Source organism: Balaenoptera borealis (genome assembly GCF_965194805.1).
Source record: "Balaenoptera borealis genome assembly, chromosome: 1".
Classification (NCBI taxonomy): Eukaryota; Metazoa; Chordata; class Mammalia; order Artiodactyla; family Balaenopteridae; genus Balaenoptera; species Balaenoptera borealis.
This window is the reverse complement of record NC_138860.1, coordinates 30783102-30808832: the sequence shown is the minus strand read 5'-3', so window position 1 is coordinate 30808832 and position 25731 is coordinate 30783102. Positions and strand designations below refer to the sequence as shown.

The 25731-nt window shown below is 36.2% G+C and overlaps 1 protein-coding gene and 2 long non-coding RNA genes across 4 annotated transcripts in view; 2 read left to right on the top strand and 1 right to left on the bottom strand.

Annotated features, from left to right (window-relative positions):
- Nucleotides 1-25731, top strand: part of LOC309605589 — a 582281-nt gene that overhangs the window by 176349 nt on the left and 380201 nt on the right. The window lies entirely within an intron of this gene.
- Nucleotides 1-25731, top strand: part of WDR64 (WD repeat domain 64) — a gene marked incomplete at its 3' end in the record, with an annotated part of 155301 nt that overhangs the window by 26917 nt on the left and 102653 nt on the right. The window contains exons 4-8 of the mRNA XM_082341618.1: nucleotides 165-268; nucleotides 2973-3002; nucleotides 4238-4348; nucleotides 6805-7019; nucleotides 10031-10165. Of these exons, the coding sequence (XP_082197744.1) occupies nucleotides 165-268; nucleotides 2973-3002; nucleotides 4238-4348; nucleotides 6805-7019; nucleotides 10031-10165 (595 nt within the window). The remainder of the gene's footprint in view (nucleotides 1-164; nucleotides 269-2972; nucleotides 3003-4237; nucleotides 4349-6804; nucleotides 7020-10030; nucleotides 10166-25731) is intronic.
- Nucleotides 7473-25731, bottom strand: part of LOC309605570 — a 162691-nt gene continuing 144432 nt past the window's right edge. Inside the window, exons 7-9 of one of the 2 annotated variants that reach the window (XR_014231415.1) lie at nucleotides 12926-13342; nucleotides 12376-12413; nucleotides 7473-7901 (exon numbers count right to left, since the gene is read on the bottom strand). This is a non-coding gene — a long non-coding RNA (uncharacterized lncRNA). The remainder of the gene's footprint in view (nucleotides 7902-12375; nucleotides 12414-12925; nucleotides 13343-25731) is intronic. The other variant, XR_014231416.1, reaches the window with a different exon arrangement.

Below are 25731 nucleotides of genomic sequence, written 5' to 3'. Positions count from 1 at the left end.
ATAGTTACTCATTTTTTGGTTTTATTCCACTTTAATTTTTAAGTAACCAAAGACTTTCTAGCAAAAAGTTGGTTGTTTCCTTTTTCTTTTCTTTAATAAAACTAACAAGTGACTTTTAGGATCTTCACTGCTAGGAGTTGAAATGAGTGTTGTGCCATCGACAGGTAGTAGAAGACGGGATGTGATTAAGTGCATTGTCAAGATTCCTCAGTTGGATTTACTAATAACGGCTTCTCAGAAAGGATTGATAACAGTCTTTAATAGCCAGGTAATTTGAAAGCTTGGATTCTTTCCTCCCTCCTTTCTTCCTTCCTTCCTCTCTTTTGTTTTGTCTATGCATTATGCCTATGTATCAGATGCAGCAGAAACCATAGCCATATGGCAGAGTTATTCCAAAAAACAAAACCAAGTATTACTAAAACGAGGAGTTTGCTGAACCCCACAGCAGTTTTTGAGATTTTGGTAACTGCATTTGGCATTGTTCCTTGGGGTGTCATATTGAACCATGTGGCATCAGCATAATTAAGGAAGATCCTGGAAAATTTCTCAGATAAAATCATAAAAACTCACAAGCCAAGTGATTTTGTCATAATACTACCAAGTAATAAGAAAGAGGTCCCAACAAGAACCTTGTACTTGAAGTTAAAAAAAAGCCTCAAATTCTAGCTCCTCTATTTTAACAGCCTAGATGTTAAGTAGGGAACTTAATGAGCTAACTTGTATCTTTTCACATCTCTTTTTTTCATATCTGTAAAATGAAGACAATAGGATCAGTCTCCTCTCCCTCAGAGGATTGTAGTGAACATCAAATGAGATAATGAATGTTGGAAACATTTTAAGGCATTGCTATTATTGTCATTTCTTTCTAAATTTATGTTTTGGACTTCTATTTTCAAAATATGAGAGATTTTCATGGAATGGATGATGATATCATCTATATTGTATTTCACCATGAAAATAAATGTTTGGTGTTAAATATCAAAAAATTGGTCCAGTTATTAGTTTATTTCCAAGTAGAGGCAAGCTTTATATAAATAGAATATATTTAAAATAATCATCACATGATTAAAATTTCAACAATAATTTTCAGCCTTTCAGTGATTTCCATCACAGGCAGCCGGATTGCGTCAGAGAGGGTTGCCTGCACCCAGAGGTGCAGCAGAAGATTCTGAGCACGGGTGTGGAGACCGGCTTTGCCTCCACGCCGCCAGCTGTGCATGTTACTTTTTATCTCCAGGCCCCAGTTCCTCCTCATCCAGACCAGAGAATATCCCTCCCTAGGTAGTTGTGCTGTTTACATGAGTTAATCAACATAAAGCCCTTAACATCATTGTAAGCACTTAGTAAATGTTGGCAATTACAATTATGAACAAATTATGTGAAAATAAAAATGGATTTGCCTCATTTAAGTGTGAAAACCTTCCTCCATCACTCTTTTCTCGATGCATTAATTCCCTTCTCATTTTTTACCTTTATTTCCTCAAAAATAGAACTAACATGGTAACTAAAGAAAAATAGTGAGGAGGAAAATTATGATCTTCATAATGAAATAGTTCAGGATTATGTGAAATAAGTGAGAGGGCATTATAATATTTCCAGATATGTCTCTCTCTCTCTCTCTCTCCCTCACACTCACACTCACACACACACTCATTCACACATGCTTAAAGATGCACACATGTATACTCACAAACATGCAGATGCTCAGCATCTGTTTCTATTTAAAGGTTTGGTACTCCAGGAATAAATAGTATTTTGAATGCTGCATGCCTTAAAAATAGGATGGTACGTTTTGTGAGAAAAGTAATTTGGCAGGGTAGGTCAGAGGAATAATTTATTAAAAGATAGCCATTAATAATGCAAAATATCTTATACCCACAGTTTAGGCTCTATCTGAAGTAGAATAAATACATTTAAGGATTTTCATGGTGCTCGCTGGAGGGCTTGGTGATGTAGACTGTAAATGTCACTAATAAAAGTTCCTACAAAAATGCTAGATTTAAAAAATTCAGAAGGTATCTACAAGGATTATGAAAGTTTTAGAGCAGATAAGAGAATTTTAAACAAGTGACTTCCACTAAAGATAGAGATAGAGAAATAGAAGAGGAATTTGTTTGAGCGCTTTATTTTTTCCATCTAGAAAAACGTCCCGGTTGGAAAAGCATTTTTGAACTCTTCAGATGAAAGACAGTCTGTGATGACCTCAACTAACAGTTTTAGTAATCTGGATTTACTTTTTCTCCTTTTCACATGAGCCATCCTTCTGGGCAGCCAGACTTTCTAGACTTTCCCTAAGACCATTAGAGCATGCAAGAGAAACTAGGTCATTAATATACTTCAGACACTAACCTTTACCTTGGGAGCAGTTAACATGCTTTAAGGGTATAAGAGGCTGCTCAAGTAATACATACTAGCTCTGCTTGGATAAATCTATGATTCTCAACCAGCATAGTACTTAGGATATGATATTCATTCAATACATATTTATTGAATAAAAGAGAAAGCCCACTGGATAGAATGTTCTTAAATCTCAGTAACTTGAGAGAGAAGTCAAATGAAAAGTTTTTTTTCTGTATCAATCTATATTCATATTGACCTGTTTACCATTCTTGCCGTTGCTGTTAGTATTATTTTGCAGTCCCAATTTTTGGTATCAAAGGTTGCTCTGAATAGCTAAAGAATGTGAGGCAGTTTGCAAATAGAAGGAACAAAATAACTAATAAAGTTTAAGCCTAAGAGGAGAGTGACCAGGCTTAAAGACAAGCCACAGAAACATAAACTTGCCCAAAGCAAACAGTGCATTATTTTACATAGCTAGATTTTTCAGAGACAGAAGGAACAAGGAGACTAACAGAAGGTAGAAATGACAAGTGAGATTAACCAAGGAGATACCGTGTTGCTTTAGAGCCAGCGTTTTCATCTTTAATTGTAGTGCCAACTGGGGATCATTATTCTCTTCCTTTTTCTTATAGATGAGAGTTCAGACCAGCACCAATGTTACAGTAAGTACTTTTAAAAAATTCCTAATTAAGTTAAACTGATTGATGATGGTTCCTCCATAACTAATCAAAATCTCAATGAAGAGCCTGAATACACTCTGAGAATAAGAGGTTTTCATAGACTGTAGCTTTGTTTTTATTGACTAGGATCCAAACTAAACCTTGAGCAACAGCAAAGAGGACACAGACCTTGCTTTCTGAGTTAATTTGATTGTAGAGAATTGCCTGGAAACTGACTATTCCTTGGAAGCTTCAATTTAAAATCTTCGCCTGTTTTTCTAAGTGCTCACTATTGAGGAAAGTAAAAAACAGACAAAACCCATGTTGTGAGAACAAGGAAATAGCCAGTGAAAATTATTTGAAAACATTTTATTCTAAACTTGAAAACAGCATAAAAAGCTTGAGTGCAATATTGTAATTTACTTAATCCATGTTGCTAACTGGAACAGTAATCTTGTGGCAGATGTTGTAAAGCTATGGTGACTTGCTCTCAGAATCCCACCGTGGCTTTATGAGAGACGGAGAATGATTGACTTTCACCCTGCTTGTATGCACTTAAAGGCACTGAGGGTGCCATGCAGAGGAGTCTCTGAGCCTCCGTTTCTCAAACTTTCTTAAAATTCCTAACGGGTTTTACAGAAGATTCGAGGGCATGCCTGAAACACAGGCAGCAGTTTCCGGCACAGGAGACACTCACAAGTGGGAGCCATTGTTCTCGTAAAGTAGTGTGTTGTCAGAGATATTACGGATCCTAGCCGTGCCAATCTGGTGACTTTAGGAAAGCACAAGCCAGACTCACTGACCAGATGACCACCAAGGTCTTTTCCAGCTAAAAAATTTAAGCATGAGGACAGGGCCAGAAAACTCACTTAATCGGTGCCTTAAATCTAGTCTCGCTGAGTTCCTGTGCGGAAGAGTTCTCATGTAAAAGAACAGTGCATACGGATGACTGCTCGGTCAGTGGCTGTGTGCTTCCAGGGAGCTGCGCCAGGCACTAGCTGTGCCATTCTCCAGATGATGGTGCTGAGAAGCTCAGGCTGAGGGTGAAAGGGCAAAAGATGGGAGCCTCTTCTCAAGACATCGAAGAAGAGACATTATGTGGCTTCTCTGCAAATAAGGGGGCAAAATGGGGCTTCTAATGTTAACTAATCTACTCTTTTGGTAGCCACCATTGTGTGATAGAACAAAACACAATATACTCCAAAACACAACATGCCAATTCTATGCTTTTCTATCAGGATACCTCCTGGATTACAGGTTGTGATTACCTCTCGCAGCTGAAACGAATTGTTGCTACTACTGAAAGGACCGTTATTGTCTGGGATTATAAAGCTCAAGGGAGCAGCCAGGTACTGTGCCAAGAGACATAAAGAAATTGGATTGTCTTTTCCATACTGGGAGGAAATGAGCAACCCACTTTCTCTATTGAACATCAGTTTCCTCATATATAAAATGAGGGGGTTTAACTAAGATAATCAAGTCCAGCATCAATATTCTGTGAGTCTTAATTAAAAGGGAATGTTCTTTCCATTAAGTGTATGTTTAATTTGTTTTGTTTTTGAGAGAGAATGATTAGTTTCTTTCTTCTTTTATACCTTTCTCTGAATCCACGTATTATATTTTTGGTTATGCTCATGTTAACCAGTTCAAAGCCTTTCTCTTCAGTCCAGCTTCATTTGGCAAGAAAACTACTAAAATCAAATGCCTAATCCTGGCAAAAAATCTGATGGGCAGATGTTAATGTTAACCCCCTCAGTTAGTGATATGTTACCACTTAACCAATTTACAATATTTATTGAGCATCTGCAGACATATAGAAGTAATGAAAATGTTCCCTACATTCAAACAAAACTCAGTCTCGAAGACTCTCACGAACAAACATAATATATAATATAATGGTACAGCAAATTATACAGTAAAAAAGAACAGGTACTCAGGGAGAGGTGAGATCACTAAGCATTGGGGTTATTAAAAAAATGCCCTCAGGAAGCAGGCTGACTTTGAAGGACATGGAGGATTAACAAATAATTTAACCTTCCTCTGTGCCATACTAGTGTCAGTAAAATAGTAAACTTCCTATTCTTGTCCACAATATTGGCCAACTAATGATACCAAGATGATTTTAAAGAAGGCAGCTGTTTGCTTAATATATTTTATTATGTGATGTGTCACTATCTCATATCGTATAGTTTGATTACAACTTCTTTTCCTTCCTGCTCTCTCCTGTTTTCACTCTTGCTTTTCAATCTCATAGAAGCCTCCAGTTCATTGAAAGCATCTTCTTCCACTCGTCAGTACCCCTGCTTCTTCCCTCTTTCCCTTCTCACATTACCCCCTGGATGGATCATCTCTTAAATCTCTGTCCTTCAAAACTTGAATCTCGGATAGATGCTATAGCCCTTCTTTGCTCCTTTGCAGTGGCTAAGCACTGCTAGAGAAAAACTCAGAGCCACACTATTTGGCATCACTACAAATTCAGGGTCTGCAGACTCACCTGAGCACTCAGTGGCGTCTATCAATCTCTTTCTGATTCTTGCCAACTCACTTTCCCACTCCTGGCAAGTATTCCAAAATTCCATTATTCTTCTCAAGCCCTTTCCCTTTTGACAGATGAACTTCTTCCTGTTTCTGAGAATACTGAGTCTAAAAGGCTTGTCCTTTTTCAAATTCCAGCCCTCCACCTACAGCTTTAACTAAGAATACAACACTACTTCCTTTCTTTCTTCCTTCCTCTCTCTAAAGACAAAATATCTGACACCCCCTGTATCTGACATCCCCCATTCCCTCCTGCCTTGTCCAGGACAAGACTCCATAGCCTTTTCCCTTTCTATCTTTTTTGACATTAATCTCTTCTCCTAGGATCCTTCTTTTCAACCTCTTCTGAATCTTCCTCTCAACCAATTCAGGTCCCAGATCCAAGGTCACCTTCCCTGACTATGGGACCCAAAATGACCTCTTAAGTCACTCTTTATCACAGAGCTCTGGCTTATTTTTTTAAGTGCACATCCCATTATCTGGAATTATCTGTTTAATTCATCTGTCTCCCCTACCTAGGACAGTATCTCCACAAAGTCAGAAACTTTTGTTCATCACCATAAGCCCATGCCTAGAATGGTTCTTGCCATGTTGTAGGTGCTTAATAAATATTTGCCGAAAGACTGAATGAACCTCTAACTATGTTCAAGTCTCACTTATTCTATAGGAAACAAAACAAATTTAAAAATTTTTTAATATTTTTTTCTTCTCCCTTAGGTAGAAACTAAGTTCCAGGAAAACAATGGCCATATAGCTTAGTGAACCCAGTTCAATAGTATAGAGTCAGCTTGATAAATGCTTGCTGAATATTTCTGGATAAATGTAGATGTTAGGATATTTTTCTCCTTGTAAAGTAATTGGGACTTTGATATTAGATTTTCTTATTTACCATCCATTTTTATTTCAATGGTCTTTTAACACCTGAACTTTTTTATGCTTCCTGTTAATATTGCCTTACGAATTCAAGAAAGGAATATTCACAGTAATACATCAGAAAACCTCATTATTTATTGAGCTACAGACAGGTACCTCACACTTTTTCCCTACAAAACACCCAAAAACACAATGTTGGGCTCACAGTGAGAAGTTAATTCGTTAACTTCTACTTAGTTAACTTTGTTTTTTTCAAGTTCCTTTAACAGTGGGAATATCTAAAATGAGAAACATCAGAAAGTAAAATCTTATCAAATAATAAGAGCAATATTTAAATTTAATATTTAGATATTTAGAGCAACACAATAACTTATTAAAAGTGTTCTTCTGTTTCTAGGAAAACTATTTTGTCATAAAACCTATGGATCATTGCCTCCTCTGTGTGTGTGTAGTGTCTCTGCCTGACCAGCTCTGCCGAGATGACATCCTCTTGGGGGACGATGGTGGTTTTGTGAACAAATTCACAGTAAATAGTGATGACTTTGGACTCAAGCAGGCAAAATCCAAAAAAAAATTACAAAATCAGGTGTTAGACTCAAAGAACTTTAAAAGGTAAGGGTATTACGGGAATAGTCCAATTGTTTTAATATAGACATTGTTCAAGTATTTATGTAGTGAAAATAATATGCCAGACCCTATGGTAGAGATTTTAAATACAAAGCTGAAAAAGAAATGGTTTTTACCTCAAGGAACTTCCAGTATAATAGGGAAGACAGACAGGAAAATTAACAACTGAAATTCCTATTTTAAATGCTACTGACAATGAAAATCTATAGGTACTTGAATGAATTAAAGAGTTCAGTGAAAAATTAAATCATGAAAAAAATGTAAAAAACATACATGGCTGTTTACTAGTACTTAAATATGGAAGATGATTCTAAACATAAAAGCAATGGATACAGAACTCCAAGAAAAAGTTTGATAGATTTGACTATACACATCAAAGATAACATTTTGAAAGTAAATAACAAACTGAGATAAATATATAAACAAATATGACAGACAGTGGGTTAATAATCTTTATAGGTTTTAGAATTCAATTAAAAAACAATAATTTCTCAAGATAAAAACTGACAAAGACGATGAACAGATAATTCACACACATGCCCACACAGCAGTCAATAAACATTTCAAACTGATCATCAGGCAAGAATGCTAACAACAGTTTCCAACTGATGAGGTTATGGGTGATTTCTATTGTCTGCTTTATAATTGTAGTGTTTTTGAAGTTTTTAGAGTAAGGCATATATTAGTTTTATTAGCAGAAATACAAATTTTATACTAAATACAACCTTTTTATTAATCAAAGAAGTACAACTTATAATCATATACAACTTCTCACATAAAATTAGAACAGATTAAAAATGGGTATGATGCTGTGAGATGGATATTCTCGCATACTGCTGGTGGTGAAAGTACGAGTTGAAGCTCTTTCTGGAAAGCAATTTGGGCAGATGCATCAGGTGCCTTAATAAACATTTATACATTGAGACCTGTGATCTCCATGTGTTTAAAAATATAAGTATGATTATCACAGCATTATTTCTAATAATAAAATATCTAGTGTACAACAATAGGGGAATGATTAATTTAAATAAGTAATCATTTAAATAAATAATTCAGGTATTATATAAATGTGTGATATAATATAAATTCTATAAATATAATTACATAGTTTATAAATATGTCCATACATGTGTAATATATTTATATGTAAATTGCATTTTTGTCAGAGTCCTAAAAAATATTTAAGGCATTAAGGGCATTCAGTAAATCATAGTATAACCATATTAGGGAATGCCATGCATCTCCATTAAATTATATTTTGAAAGATATTTAATAATATGGAAAATGTTCATAATATAATATTAAGTAAAAAACTTTTTATTTTTTTATGTACATTGAATCCAGTTTTATTTATGTATATGTGTCCATTTGTAAGTCTGCATATTTCTACTTAGAAAGAAAAATATTGAATGTAAATATCCCAAAATGTTAACAATGATTCTCTTTGGAACTTCAGAGAAGTGATTTTTCTTTTCTTCTTTATGGTTTTCTACTTTCTAAATTTTGTACAAACAAAATTTTCCTTTTAGAATAAGAAGAAAACTTTGAAAAATACAGTATTATATTTTGTTATTAATATAGCAAATATTTTATTCCAGAGATAGAATATGTAATTAAAAGTTCATTACATCTATTGTTACAATGGAATTAAGACTAGCCCATTGCTGGAACCCTAAGAATGACACAATAATTATCTGGCTCCATTTTCCATCCTTCATATATTAGCAGTATTACTTAGTTCCGCCAAAGTATTAGACTCTGATGGGGGAGTTTCCCAGTATGTGATGTGCTGCTCTATTTACTATCAAGCACTTTATTCCAATTATGATAGGCTCTTAGAATAGATGCTGAGACATGAATCTTCTCTTTACTGAGATGTGTGTCACCTGTCAGAAAATTCCATGGCCTGTTTTCCATCTCTGCTTCCATTAGACAGATATGTTAGAAATGAGATTGGGGGAATCTGAGGAATTTGAGGAATGTGAGTACAGTTAAATGAATGCTAATTCATACTGGTTCTTTTGTAGATGATTTAATCATGCAGCTGATCATTATATACATGACAAATTATTTGAGACTAAAAAGTGTATATATATATATAAGCTGAGTGTTGAAGCAAAACATTGTAGAAATTAAAGAAAGAAGTAGCCAGTATCCAGAGTTCAAAATTTAACACAATCTGGCATGGAAAAAAGAAATCTCCCCCAACTCCCACTCTGTTTAATCCAATATTGTTGAACTTTCCTGCCTTGAGTTATAAATATGTCTATTTCTCAACTACAATCTAAGGAACTTGGTGATAAGGATTTTACCTTAATCATCTTTATGTCCTTGGTACCTGGGATACAATAAGTGCTCAATAAGTGTTTGTGGATGAGGAAACAAATACACTATAAAATATGAGTAAATAAAATACCATGAAGATGGCTTCTTCCAGGTTAAGACAAGAAGAATTTTATGGCAGTTTTGGACTCTAGTGCTAAACCTCTCCCTCAAATGTCCTGTGTACTGAGGAGCAAGCTTTTGACAAAGACTTTGAAGGCTGTCCTAGCCTCAGCTTTACCAGTGATCTGGGATTATAAACTTCCTAGTTCTTCAGTTTTGAATGTATTCATGGGAAATATGGAAATGAATTGACTCATACAAGATAAAAAACAATATAAACCACAGTCCTCCATTTGCATGATAAGAATTTTTTCAGTAGGGTAAGGATGATCATGTCAATATTGGACTGGGGTTCTTCTAGATTATTCCTCTAATTCTGAATCTATAGCTCAAAATCTGATGATAAACTTTTATGTTTTCATTTAAAATATGATGACGATCATATAGTTAAACAATTGAAAGTATAATGCATAGGATAGTGTTACACATGCAGGCTTTACCACAGCTCAGAGCTGCGATTTGGTTAAAGTAAAAGTGAAATACCAAATAGAAACTCAACATGATGTGTTTGTGAGTCTAACATAACCCCCTTTTTTTCTTGTAATTCTCAGCGTTAAAAGGAAGCTACATAATGACTGGGTTATGAAAATTAGATATATTTCAGCCCTAAATTGCTTTGGATCCTGCTCCTTAGACAGTGTTCATTCATTAGTTTTGGAATCCTTGAAGAGACTTGAGGATAATTTGTAAGTACAGTTGTTTATATACATAAACATTCTGTGACTTTCAGGTGTTTTCCTGAAACCGATGGCAGCCTTGGAGCTTTTAAACTGGTTTTTAGACATATCAGATGTTAAGTATTCCATTTGTTCAACAAGATTAATTAGATTTTCAGGAGGAAGTTGAAGTTACTCATGCAAATCTGAACATGATGTGTCCTCCTAGAAGCAGTTTTGCTCATTTGTTTTTTATTGCTATATTCTATTAAAGTAAATCAATATTGGTGTAGCTATAACTATATTTTCCAAATATAGTTCTATTGGTAAAACTTTATACTTTAAAAATCATTCTTACAGGTCAATTGACTAGCCAATAGCCTGTGAGTATCTGTAGAACAACCTTCATGTTCCATGTGTAATAAATACACAAAATGGCTTTCTTATAGACAGATGAGTTTGAATAGTGTATAGTCTTATTTTCTACCTAGTTAAATATTTATTAATAGTTATACTGATATATAGCAAGGGTATACAAGTATATAGTAACTATAAAACAGCTGTTGTATTTTTTTAAGAAAGATACATTCTACAGCATGGATAAACCTCAAAAACATTATGCTAAGTGACAGAAGACTGCATATTGAATAATCCCATTTGTAGGAAATGCCCAGAAAAGAAAAGTTTATAGAAATAGAAAGTAGATTAGTGGATGCCTGGGGCTGGTGATGGGAGCAAGGACCCCAAGTTGGCACAAGGGAACTCTCTGGGGTTAGGGAAGGCTAAAGAAGAAGGAAATCACATGATCACATCAACAGATGCAGAAAAAGCACTTGACAAAATCCAGCACCCATTCCTGATAAAAACTCTCAATCTAGACACAGACATTATACCAGTTACAGGAAAACAACTCAAAATGGATCATAGACACAAAGATAAAATGCAAAGCTGTAAAACTCCTGGAAGAAAATCTAGATGACATTGGGTTTGGCAATGACTTTTAAGATACCACTCCATGAGAGAAATCATTGATAAACTGGACTTCGTTCAAATTAAAAACTCTGCTCTGAAAAAGGCACTGTCAAGAGATTAAGAAGACAAGCCATAGACTAGGAGAAAATATTTGCAAAACACATATCTGATAAAGGGCAGTCATCCAAAATATACAAAGAACTCTTAAAACTCAACACTAAGACAAAAACCTGATTAAAAAATGGGCAAAAGATCTGAGCAGACAAATCACCAAAGAAGGTATACAGATGGCAATAAGTATATGAAAAGACGTTTCACATTCTACATCATTAGAGAAGTGGAAACTAAAATCACAATGAGATATCATTACACACCTACTAGAATGTCCAAAATCCAAAACACTGACAACCTCAAATGCTGGCAAGAATGTGGAACAATAGGAACTCTCATTCAGTGCTGGTGGGAAAGCAAAATGGGTACAGCCACCTTGGAAGACAGTTTGGCAGTTTCTCACAAAACTGAACATACTCTTGCCATATGATCCAGCACTAAAAAGCACTAAAAGCACTAAAAATAAATAAGCTATCCATGAAAAGACATGGAGGAACCTTAAATGCATATTACGAAGTAAAAGAAGCCAATCTGAAAAGGTTACATACTGCATGATTCTAACTATATGACATTCTGAAAAAGGCAAAACTGTGGATAGGCAATTAAAAATCAGTGATTGCTGGGATGCAGGGGGAGGGAGGGTTGAATAGGCAGGGCGCAGAGGATTTTTAGGGCCTTGAAAATACTCTGTATGATACTATAATGGTGGACACACATCGTTATACATTTGTCCAAACCCACAGAATGTACAGCACCGAGGGTGAACCCTAATGTAAACTGTGGACTTTGTGCAATTATTATGTGTCAATGTGTAGGTTCATCAATTCTAACAAATGTCCCACTCTGGTAAGAGATGTAGATAATGGGGGAAGCTATGCATATGTGGGAGGGCAGGAGCATATGGAAAATCTCTGTAATTTCCACTCAATTTTTCTGTGAACCTAAAACTCCTTTAAAAAAATTGTCTGTTAAAAAAATGCACTGAGCCACAAATAAGAATCTGACTTGTTGCAACAAGAAGTGAAAGGTCTTCTTTAAACTTTGTTTTAAGAATGAGCATAAATCTATCAAAAATACTATGGGTTAAGAAAATGTATATATACAAACACCCACATACAATGGAATATGTATGCTTTAGAAAAAGAAGGAAAACTTACCATTTGCAACAACCTGGATGAAACTGGAGGGCATTATGCTAAGTGAAATAAACCAGACAGAGAAAGACAAATACTGCATGGTATCACTTATATGTGAAATCCAAAAAAAAGTAGAACTCATAGAAACAAAGTGTAGAACAGTCATCACCAGGGAAAGGGTTCCCTTTCCATAGAGGAAGGTTCATAAAAGTTTGGTAACTTTCATATAGGTTTTTATAAAACCTACAAAATGTCTGAGGATCTAATGTAAAACTTGGTGACTATAATTAACACTGTATTGTATAATTGAAATTTGCTAAGAAAGTAGAATGTAAATGTTCACACCAAAAAAAAAAAAAAAGTAAACATGTGAGATGATGAATGTGTTGATTAACTCAGGGGAATCCTTTCACAATGTGTATATATATCAAATCATGTTATACAGTTTCAACATCTTACGATTATATGTCAAAACTGAAAAAATGAGATAAAATACAACAAAACACTATGGGTAAAAACTTAAAACTGCAAAACACTTACTTAGTGATTCAATTCCATTCTTAAAACTTACTTTCTCAATTGTAATCATTTTCTTCTGAATTTCAGTTTTTCTCTTTAAAGAATCAGTGAGTTGAAATGAGACAGTCTTGCTTTCTTTTTCTCTTTGCATTTAGGGTACAACTTTAAAAAGTCCTGGGAAAAATGGTGGAGAGACAAATATGACCCCCTAACAAAACACAAGTGATAGATACCCCCTAGGTCCTCTTGAAGTTTTAGTGAAACTCACAAAAAAATGGAAAACAAAAGGTAGCCTTTGCACATACAGAGCTAGAATTTCTTTAAATTCCAAGGCTTTTAATTTAAGCAATGGAATAACAGAATTAGAAATTTAATGAAAGACGAGAATATCACAGTCAGTCAGATGACTGACTACCTTAAGTTTTCTTGAAAGTTGTAGTCTTCAGGAAAAACACATATTTCTCCTTACCTAGAAAAAGGTGAAAATGTTTATCTTGGTGTAAAACATATTACAGTGAGAGATGATTTTAAAACTTTCTTCAGTACCTTAAAAACAATTTCATTTCTTGACACCAGATCTGACACCACAAATATCATTTCTATGTTTTTGTAACATAATTAACTGGCTAGTGATTACACTCTGGCATTTTAAAGGAATACATTTCTGAAACATTTAATTAAGAACTAGATGCCACCTTATTTCCAATTTGATTTTATACTATGTTGGCAATTCATGATACATTCTTAATCATAAAGAAACATTGTGAAAACATATACAAATATAATATGTCCTCGTGGTGGTATAGAAAAAATATATTCTACTTCAACATCCAGAGAAAGGATTTTTATTTGCAAGATATACAAACCTACAACCATGATTTCCACAGAACAAGTATTACCGGTACACTTACCGGGGTAATTCTAACAGTTTATATGGCAACCAGAAAGCTGTATAAGGTCATGTAGTTCAGCCTTTAATCCAGAACTGTATCAATTATTCAACAAATATTTACTAAGTCAGAATGTGTTAAGAACTGTGGACAATACAAATATGTTTAAGTCATGACCCCTGCCTTAAAATGCTTAAAATCGAAGTGGGAAGACAAGAAATATAGACATAAAGTCAGCAGTATGGTGCAGCCAGCTCATGTCAGGAATTTGGCCTACTTATTGTTAAACTCTGCCATGATTAAAATAAACTCACAATTCAATTATATTGAAAACAAAGGCAATAAATACTCAAAACTTATTACTTCTTATTTATTTTACTACATTTTACTATTACCTATGTTCTTGAGGGTTTTAGGTCCTGAAGAACACAGAAGTACTATGTAATGGTGTGCAACTGTGTATCTTTTCCTAACTCCACGTTCAGAGATGTCCCTTTGCTGGTTTGAAATCAGCCATGAGAGAAATATTTATACCATGGAAAACAGCAAATGTTGTAAACCAATGGCACACTCCCATCTCTACTTCCCTGCCCCCAGCTCGATGAATGTTAAACATTTATCAGCACACTACTACTTAGGATAATTTGCATTGCAAAGAAGAGCAAGTTAAAGGCCAGTTGGCTGGTTTAGGATTATAGGCATAATAGGAGTTCAGAAAGGGAAGTGATAAATAATGGTCCTCCAGCAGCCCATAGAGATAAGAATAAGAAGTCTTATATAGGGGACTATGTAAAGTAACTTGCCACTGATTTCATTACACAAAAAAGTTTAAAGCAAACACAATAAATGTGCCTAGTTGGCTTTTGGATGAATGAAGTGGCTTTTTTTTTCCTTCTTAAAGACTGTCTTTACATTGGTATGTTTAGTTGCCTATTGTCCATCTAACATTACAAAATAGAAATCAAAAATTGATCTGCACAATATTGACAGGCGCTAAGTTCCAGAATCCTTCTCTCAGACCTCCACGTCTTACCATATCAGCTTTATAACACTCCAACTCGCACTATACTGACCCAGTGATGTTGCTGAGGTCTCTGATACCTTTATCTCTCAGTAGATTGAATTTTATCAACCCTTTCCTTGACTTTCTTCTCTTCCTACCCTCCTGGATCCCAAGTTAATCATCTGAGTTCATATCTCACCAGCATTCTTCTTTGATTTATACTCCTATCTGTCCAATGTATCGATCAGCAAAATCCCAACCCTTTTGCTCAGCAGAGCCCTTAGCCCAGTCTCCCAAGCCTTTTACATACCTTTGATTAACCCCCTCTTATTCCTCTCAGTGACTATTCCAAACTTCAACTCCTTTCACCCTCCACCGATGTCCTGTCCTTCCATATGATCAAAAAAAAAAAAAAACTCCCTGTGGCCTCAGGAGTAATTCCCCAACACCCCAGATCTTTTCAGAATTTTCTATATCCACACCCAGCCTTAAATCTTTTCTTTTTGTTTCAGAGGTTGGTATCACACCTTCCATTGGTGACCCTGCACTTAACTTCTTCTCCAGGATCTTGCTATCGCAGTTTCTCCCACTCTCTCATTTTCAACCTAAAATGCTCAAGTCTCTTGTGATCTGAGTAACGCTTTTCTTGACCTTTAGTGTCCTTTGATCTATCATACTACACCTCTTCTGGAAAGGGTACTCTGCATTCACTATCCCCACTATCTTGACATTACTCATTCCCTCTAAAATCCTCTCTCATATAGCCTCCCGGCTACTACTCGACGGAAAAGACTCTCAAACTGGCCAATGATGTCTACATTGTCAGACCAAAGGAAATTAAACTAGGAGTATTCAGCATTACTGATCTCACCCATCCTAAAACTCTATTCTCTTGGCTTTTGGGAAGCCAGAGTTTTCTCCCCGTATCTTACTGTTTGACCTTTTCCCTTGTGATTCCTCTTTTTGTGTCTGCTCTTTTTGCGGTGGTATTCTCCAGAGTTTTGTCCTTAGCCAACCTTAATTGTCACTTTCTACTCAATTCTTGGGTTATGTTCCTCTTCTCCAACATATTAATACCTGTGTACTAATGAAAACCAAGCTATCTTGAATGTTGGACTTATGTATACCTACTCACTATGTCCACCTGGATATTTCATAGCCCCTTAAATTTCACTTCACTTCCCCCACTTTTTAATCTATGCCTTTTATAGAATTTAAAATTTTTCTTGGTGGCACCATGATGCATCAAATCATCTAGGCAGAAATTTAGCAACCCCACAGGACTCCTTTTTCCCTTAATCCCTAAAAATCATCAGTCACCAATTTGTCTATATTGCCTTAAAAATTCTTGTTGAATCTATTTTATATTCTGTATCTCTATTGTCCTAGGCTCTTCTCTCCAACTACCCTCTTGTCCCAATACTCTTCCAAACTATTCTTGTAAGGATAATATCCAACCATCTCAATATCTTTCACATTTCTCCATCACCTGCCACAGCACTCCCATATCTGGTTCCTGTTAACCTCTCCACTTCATCCACTTCACTGCTCTTTACTACCTTGTACTTAGGTTCCTGTTACTCTGAACTTCTTGCTGCTCCCTGTATACTGCATGTTGGGACTTTGTACATGTTCAGTGCCTGCAATACTATCTCCACTCTTCCTCTTAGTTCTTCTCTACCTCAACCTCCATAATCCTGTGGGTTTTTTTTTTTTTTTGAAAAGAGGGAAGTTTTTTATTTTAAAAATTTTTTCCAGTTTTTTGAGGTATAACTGACCCCATAAATCCTTTAAGGATCAAGTGATACCAACTCTAGGAAATTTTCCTGACCTCTCCCAGCAACCTCTTCCCCAACTGGGTTAGGTATCCTTTTCATGCTTCAGTCTTTGTACTTATTGCATTTTAATTATGTTTAAGGATGTGTCTTTCCAAGACACTAAGCTTGTTGAGTTTTTGTATATTCAACATTCTCTTTCTGATAGTCCTATAATTTGAACAAAACTACATAGATGACTCCAGAAGAAGCTCTAGAGCAGGAGGCTGAATATTCACTTTTTTTTTTTTTTTTTAGCAAATACTTATTGGTTAGTTACTCTGTTTAATGCACTGTATTGGGTGTTGGAAATTTAAAGATGCATAAGACTAGGTCTTTGCTCTAATGAGGGAGAAAGGAAATAGATTCCCAGAGAGGGTGATAAGTATCATGATATCGATTTAAGAGAGTTGTATGAGAGCAGAAGAGAGTTCTCAGAGCATCTTAAGGTAGGATTGGGGTGTGGATAAAAATTGGAGTAGGCTTCCTGAAAAGGAGTGTCATGCATACTGAGTTTTGAAGAACTGGTAAGAGTTAACCAGGTAAAGCAGTTGCAGGAGAGTAGAGTTGATAAATAGTCACATTAAAGAAATGACATTTATAAAGGCAGAGAAGTGAAAAAGAAGATGGTGAATTCTAGAAACTGTAAGTGGTTCAATATGATTGGAACAGAGAGGAAGAGTTGGGAAAGATGAGACTGGATAAGCCAAACATGAAGAGACCTGCATACCATGATAAAAAGTTGGAATTTTAACCTGACGGCTACAGGAAGCCATTGAATACTTTAGACAGAAGAGTGATAAAATTTGTGTTTTTGACAGATTACCCTAGCAGCAAAGTGGAGAATGGATTGGGGAAAGGCAAGTTGAAAAGAGGGAGACCAATTGGGAAGATATGGCAAAAGTTTAGAAAAGAAATGATGGGGGTTTGAACTGAACCAGTGAAAGTAAGGATGGAAAGAGAACAGATTCTCGTATAATTTACAAGAATTGGTGACCTACTGGATGAGAGAAATAAAGGAAAGAGAGGAATCTAAGGTTCATCTTTTCATTCTCAACAATATTTAATGTATGCCTATTATAGATCAAAAACTGTTCCAAGAAGTGATATAATGGTATACAAAAAAGACTAACTCTCTCCTCTCCTGGAGTCATATTCTAGTGGGAGAGCAAATAATCAAATGAATAATACAGACTTAGGTGAGTAGGTGATGGAGATGAAGGAGCATTATGGGATAAAGCGTGATGGGAGGCAATAATCTTGACAGGATGGTCACGAGAGACTGCTCTGAGGAGATAACATGTGATCAGAGATCTGAGTGTGGTGAAGAGCAAATCATCCAAAGATCTAGAAGAAAAGCATTAGAGCAGCAGACGCCAGGCTCAGTTTTGGGGAACTATATACGTGGCTGTGCTTTTCACTATGAGAGAATATAAATGAAGGAATACATTTGCAAGGGAATTCTAGATCACGCCTGCCACTTATTCATCGTCCAAGAGTCTTGAGCATGTTTTTTAACTTATTTGAACCTCAATAACCTCATTTATAAATGGGAATAATACTAACTTTCTTAGCTCATGGGATATTTGTGCTACTCAAATAAGCTGAAATGGGTGAAGGTGCTTTGAAAACTAAAACTCCTTAACAACTGAAAGTATTATTATTTGCTTATAGACATTTAAGCTCTTTTGTGGAGACTGGATTTTTAAAGAACACTGATTTCTGCATGCTGCCAAAATCCATGATAATAATAAATACTCTAACACTGCAAGAAAGGAAAGGCACAAGTTTTCCTTTGGGAACAATTTGTACGGGCCAATATTCCCTTTTCCAAGTATTAGGATCTGTCAATCAAGTGGTGCATGCTTGTATTAGGTCTTAATGAAATATTAATAGGTACCTTCTTTTTGTCAGCAAAAACATGCCCTTCAACTGACATGATTCTAGGAAGATCTAATTCCCTTTTTTTCCCAGTGAGTATCCTCAAGAGCAGATTGAGTTAGTCACACTCTCACACTCTTATTCCTTTTTATTTATTTATTTATTTATTTATTTATTTATTAACATCTTTATTGGAGTATAATTGCTTTACAATGGTGTGTTAGTTTCTGCTTTATAACAAGGTGAATCAGCTATACATATACATATATCCCCATATCTCTTCCCTCTGTGTCTCCCTCCCTCTCACCCTCCCTATCCCACCCCTCTAGGTGGTCACAAAGCACTGAGCTATCTCCCTGTGCTATGCAACTGCTTCCCACTAGCTATTGGTTTTACATTTGGTAGTGTATATATGTCTATGCCACTCTCTCACTTTGTCCCAGCTTACTCTTCCCCCTCCCTGTGTCCTTAATCCATTCTCTAGTAGGTCTGAGTCTTTATTCCCATCCTGCCCCTAGGTTCTTCATGACCATTTTTGTTTGTTTGTTTGTTTGTTTAAGATTCCATATATATGTGTTAGCATACGGTATTTATTTTTCTCTTTCTGACTTACTTCACTCTGTATGACAGACTCTAGGTCCATCCACCTCACTACAAATAACTCAGTTTCATTTCTTTTTATGGCTGAGTAATATTCCATTGTATATACATGCCACACCTTCTTTATCCATTCATCTGTCAATGGACACTTAGGTTGCTTCCATGTCCTGGCTATTGTAAATAGAGCTGCAATGAACATTGTGGTACATGACTGTTTTTGAATTACGGTTTTCTCAGGGTATATGCCCAGTAGTGGGATTGCTGGGTCGCATGGTAGTTCTATTTTTAGTTTTTTAAGGAACCTCCATACTGTTCTCCATAGTGGCTGTATCAATTTACACTCCCACCAACAGTTCAAGAGGGTTCCCTTTTCTCCACACCCTCTATAGCATTTATTGTTTGTAGATTTTTTGATGATGGCCATTCTGACTGGTGTGAGATGATATCTCATTGTAGTTTTGATTTGCATTTCTCTAATGATTAATGATGTTGAGCATTCTTTCATGTGTTTGTTGGCAATCTGTATATCTTCTTTGGAGAAATGTCTATTTAGGTCTTCTGCCCATTTTTGGATTGGGGTGTTTGTGTTTTTGATATTGAGCTGCATGAGCTGCTTGTAAATTTTGGAGATTAATCCTTTGTCAGTGGCTTCATTTGCAAATATTTTCTCCCATTCTGTGGGTTGTCTTTTCATCTTGTTTACAGTTTCCTTTGCTGTGCAAAAGCTTTTAAGTTTCATTAGGTCCCATTTGTTTCTTTTTGTTTTTATTTCCATTTCTCTAGGAGGTGGGTCAAAAAGGATCTTGCTGTGATTTATGTCATAGAGTGTTCTGCTTATGTTTTCCTCTAAGAGTTTGATAGCGTCTGGCCTTACATTTATGTCTTTAATCCATTTTGAGTTTATTTTTGTGTATGGTGTTAGGGAGTGTTCTAATTTCATTCTTTTACCTGTAGCTGTCCAGTTTTCCCAGCACCACTTATTGAAGAGGCTGTCTTTTCTCCATTGTATATTCTTGCCTCCTTTATCAAAGATAAGGTGACCATATGTGCGTGGGTTTATCTCTGGGCTTTCTATTCTGTTCCATTGATCTATATTTCTGTTTTTGTGCCAGTATCATACTGTCTTGATTACTGTAGCTTTGTAGTATAGTCTGAAGTCAGGGAGCCTGATTCCTCCAGCTCCGTTTTTCTTTTTATCCTTGTATCCCATTCCATTTTCACTCATGTGCAAACACAGACACACACACAGATACAACCATTCTTTGGGTTTAATAAATCTTTTTATTTATATGTTTTCTTCAAAATGAATGTTAGTATGTATTTTTTATTTATGTAATGTTATTGTAGGGAATTTAAATTCCTCCTCTCTACAGTGTTCTGTAGATTTGGTACTTTGTAGCTGTAAACACTTAAATTATCTAGAAGGTTTTCTGTTTCAAACTTGCCAGTACTTTCTTGTCTTAGGTCTGAAGAGCATCTATTTTGCAATAGGCAGGAGTTTGTCTATGAGCTCAATTCCGAACTTCCTAGTATTTACCATATCTCCTGGAATTTGGCCCAAGAGGGTCAGGAAACTGTGAGACAAAAATACACAAACTCAGCAAATAATGATCATTGATCTATTCTGTCAAATTCTGGCTGACTTTTCAACTACTTCCTTGAGTCACTCTCCTAAATCTAGAAGCTAAAGAGATTTCTCAAGTGATACAGTGTAATCATGTTTTCCAGAACTGTCAGTGCCATTGAGGAGTCATTTCAATAGAAAGAGAGTCGAGTCCACTCCATCCCCATATTCATCATATTCCTATCTCTGCAATTTCCTATAATAAGTCTTAAGCTGAGACAGATGAAACTGTATTTATACTAATTCATAATTGGCCAGCTGTTAAAATGGAAGCCAGTACAGCTCCCAGAAAGGCAGGAAAAAACTCCTCTCAAAAAAATTTTTCCATTTAAGAAATGATTACCATTCTGCTCATAATTTTGTATGGTAATTTCACAAATGTACCAGCAGGAAAATGAACATATGCTATTAATATTGCCATGTAAAGAATGTTGGCCTATTGCAAGACATAAGTTGAACCATTAACCCTTTAATAGCTTGGCAATTCCAAGAGATGAGCAACTAACTACTTAGCATTACTCTTTATTAGTTACCCAGCTTGGAGGCAGATTGTAATATTAGAAGGTATGTAGTGGTTCTCAGTAGGGTTGCTATGGAGCCAATCAGAACTGGTTTCTGTCTGGCACTCAAGGCTTTGTGACCATTGAACACGTTACCATTAGCTCTACTTAGTCTCAGTTTTTCCATCTTTAAATGGGAATGAATATACCTACCTTGTAGTGTTATAAGGTATGTAAAAATTAACCTAAGTTACTCAGGTAAAGTGCCTAGCTTAATGCATGGTATATATAGTTAGTGCTCAATAAATATAAGTTCCTCTTTTTGTTCCCTTAATAAAGATACTGAAATACATCAGAAAATGAATTTTAATACTGATATCAGGTGGAGTAACTGTAGACCTGTACTGGTTTGTGCTTTGTGTTCCCACTTCTACAGTAGGGGTCAGAAAACGGCATGTGCCATGTCCAGTGGGCCATCTGTTTTTGGAGCATCTGCAAACTAAGAATAGGTTTTACATTTTTAAATGGTTGAAAAAATCAAAAGAAGAATAATATTTCATGACCCATGAAAATTATACGAAATTCAAATTTCATTGCTAATGAAGTTATATGGGAACACAACCATGCTCACTTGTTTACGTATTATTTACAGCTGTTTTTGTGCTACAGTGGCAAAGAGTAAATAGGAAAGTGTAAAATATTTATTATCTGGATCCTTAAAGAAAAAGTTTACCATACCCTGATCTAAAGTTTTCTATTGCACCTTCTCTTGTTCTTTGGGAATGGGTACAATATGGATTAATCACAGGCAGTAATCCAGAGTGAGGACCACTATTTTTAAAAAATACCTTTACCTGAGGCACTCAAATTTCCTGCCTTACATGATCAAGGAGGAAATAAAAATGACTTCTTCTTTGTCCCCTGCATTCCTCCCATCTACCCCCACCCCAGGGGAAGATAAGAGAGGATACAAGCTTGCTCAATGGCCCTTCACCTTTAGCAATTACATGATCCCCCTGGAATGCTTTCCTGTCTGAGCATCGTATTACATTCAGTGAATAACCCTAATTATGTAACATTCCATCTGATTACCCCTCTTCCCTCCCCAGATCAGAGCTCACGAATTTGTGTAACATTAGCAGGGAAACTGAGATGAAGTATGCTATGATTCAGGCAAGGTCTTTTGATAGTAGAGTGTTTGGGTTTTTTTTTTTTTTTTTTCATTTTGAAGAAATTATTAGAAAATGTTTCTCCTTCAAAAGTACTATTATCTCAGGGACAAATTCAGAGGGAACTTTCCAGAATCAATTTATTTCTATTCTGTGTGACTCTGAAAACTAGTACAGTATTGTCAACCAGTGGTATTTGTTCCTGAAGGGTATTCAAACATATTTATTGGGAGCCTTCTGTGTTCAAAGTCCCATGGTATCTACATTTTATTTTGTTATGGAATGGACAATATGGGCCAACATTGTACATAAGACTATGAGTCTAGTGCTATCTTGCTGTGGTCAGTGTTTAGAGGTGGGTCCCCCTGAGGCATCCTAGATGAGAGGGTGGTCCCCCCACACCCCTGACCTACCACCCCATCCCTGAGGAGGGACCATGGTGTGGAGGACCTGAGCTCAAGTCCAAACACCAAACCAGATACCTCACTGCACTGTAAGATGTTGAGTGAAAACTCTCTTCATTCTTCAGATGTAAAATGCTGTGGAAATACTAGTTAATATTATCATAACTTTCTCAGAGAACACTCTGGTATGTACCAGTTAGAGTAAATTACACCTAGTTACAGAATAAGAAAGCAATCTGTTAAAAACTATGCAGTTGACTATGTATATAAAATATCTGTGAAAAGCAGCTCATGTTTTAAGTTTTTTCCCAGTTGAAATCAATTATATGAATTTTCTTAGTTGAAACTGGCTTTACTGAAAGACACAGTTCATCCATCTCTAGTCCATTTAATTACGTGGGCCAGGAAAATAGATTAATTTTATCTAATGGGCAGGTATTTTAAAAAAACAAAAAAAAATTTTAATAGGAAGTATGTATGATCCCCATTTTACATGCTGAGACATTGATGTAAAAATGTTTGATAGATCCATAATCAACTAACAGAGCATTAAATGTTTCTTTTCCTGCTATCTTAGAATTTCAGCTAAAGTTCCATTTAAAGAAAGATATACTAAACCATCCTCACAGAATTATTAGAAGGTAGTCAGACCAGTCCCATGACTCATCTTATCAGTCACCCACAGCAATGAAGAAACAACAAGCAGTTCTAAAATAGTTGAAAAGAAGAATGCAGTTACCTAGCTGTGGAACTATGGGGAATGCTGAGGCATTTGGTCTGCCATCCCCAGGGTGAGAGTGGAGGTTGGGAGAGAGGTTCCCCTACCTCAGACCACAGGAGGAGAGCCCCAGGAGAGGCTGCTCCAGGACAACCTGCTCCAGGAGAGCCAAAAAACACGGGGAAATATATCTGGCTCCCCAGGGGCTACTTGCTGAGGCCCCAAAGCACACAGGCTCACCTTAGGCAAGTTTGACAGGTGACATATGCACATTATGACCACTACTTGCTTCCCCATGGGGAATTCTGCAGGCTGCAGGCTGGACCATATTATGACATGCGGCCCTGAGCACTTTTGCCTTCATGTGTCCCTCCCACCATAACGCTGTCAATATTGCATGTTATTTTTGATATAATTTCAAAGACTTCAACTCTTTTAATGTTTTAGGCTCTAAAAATTTTATTTTTTCTGATATGAGAAAAAATTAAAACACTTCTCTTGACCCTAAACTTAAATTTTTTCCTTTGATTTTAAGAACAATTAGAACATTTCTGAGGGCCCCCAAAATTACTGTGGGCCCTAAACTCTGCACCTGCTGTGCCTAATGCACACATTCCTACCTGGCAGGAGGGACCCAAGACAATAGGGTGGGGCTGCATTCAGGTTGACACTGTCCTGCATGACTAGTCTGTGTGAATTTCCTGTGGGCCACAGTCAGTGGTTTAGCAGGAATTTCCCTTCCTAATGGAAAGTGGTCCAAGAAGACTTGTTGCTGGGGCAAGATGATGTACTAAGAGGCTGTGTTTGGAGACAAGGGTAGAAGAAAATAATGCCATTCCCAGTTTATACCTAATCAAGTTCAGTTCATTCAGTCAACCAGAAAAACATGTCATTGGCACAAGTGTAAATAAGTCAGCAGAGATAAGTAGAAACTACTTCTTATCTGGAACGTTTAAACATTTTCAAAATTCTAAATTCTGATTTTAGATTTATGTTACTGAATTAGGGCTGCTTTTCATGAACTGTGAATAAGTAGTCATTTGAATAAAGTAGAACTATAGTTTACCTTTGCATTAGCTAGTCAGAAAGATTACTACTATAAGCCAGATATAAATTTTTTGGAAGAAAAAATCTTAAAATATCTTAGAAGTATCTTTTTACATAGAAGTAGTATAATCTATTCCTCTGTTTATTTAGTAAACTTCCCACTTAGGACTTAACTACTGATACTTCGTGTTACTTTTGAACTTTAAAACAAAAAAAGCTATTTTTTTCTCCTCTAAATGATCATTCTCACTTATTAAAATTGGAAATTTTGTCTAAACTATTGCTATTTTATCATCGTGTATGTTTTTTAAAATATAGGAGCTGTCTCATTCAGAGGTTGCAAACTGGTAGTCTCACGAGCTAAATGCAACCTGCAAATGGTGTTTTGTTTGGTAGTCATTTATTTGTTTAGTCTTGTCAGCTGGCTCTGAGCCTTGGCTCCCCCTTTCCACAGGACATGCACTCTCCGTGCATGCCCTGTAGTTTCCTAGCCAGCCTGCTTCACCCATCTAGTTCACCTGCCTGGCTCCTGTACACATCTTAACTCATGAACACTCACCTCTGCTATCACAGTTCACTGATGTTTCCTCTAGACCAGTGCTGGACATTCAGTTTGTACTCAGTAAATTTTGTTGAGGCCCTACTGAGTGCCCCCAAAAATTCTTTCTCAGGGCTTGTTGTCATTGGGGAATTTCTCTCTCTTGATTATTTCCCTTTCAGAGTATACTTTTAGCTCACTATGCCCTCTCCCCAACTCCTTTGCCAACTGCAGACATTCTTTAATACAGAAATCTAATGCTTTAATAATCTTAGGTAAGGCAGGAACAATTTTCAAACATACCATCCTGAACATTTCCAATATGGAAATTCTATAGTCAACAACCTTCAATGAATCCATAAATTCAGATCTATTTCTCCCACAACCCTCTAGCTGCTCTAATTTCACTTCTTCCCCCACACGGGGGAGCTACACTACTGTTTAGAAAGTACAATGAGTCATTGGAGTCTTTGTTCACATACTTTCCCCCGCCCCAACCCAGGGGCCACTGATAACGGTTATGCAGGTTGTGTGCTGCACAGTGCTGGACATCACCTACATAGGCTATGCAGTGGCCTGCTGGACTCCTACCCAGCCACATCCACACAGAAAGCATAAAATCAAAGATTTTAAGTAATAGAAGCTATTTAAGCTATATCCAATCCTTGGT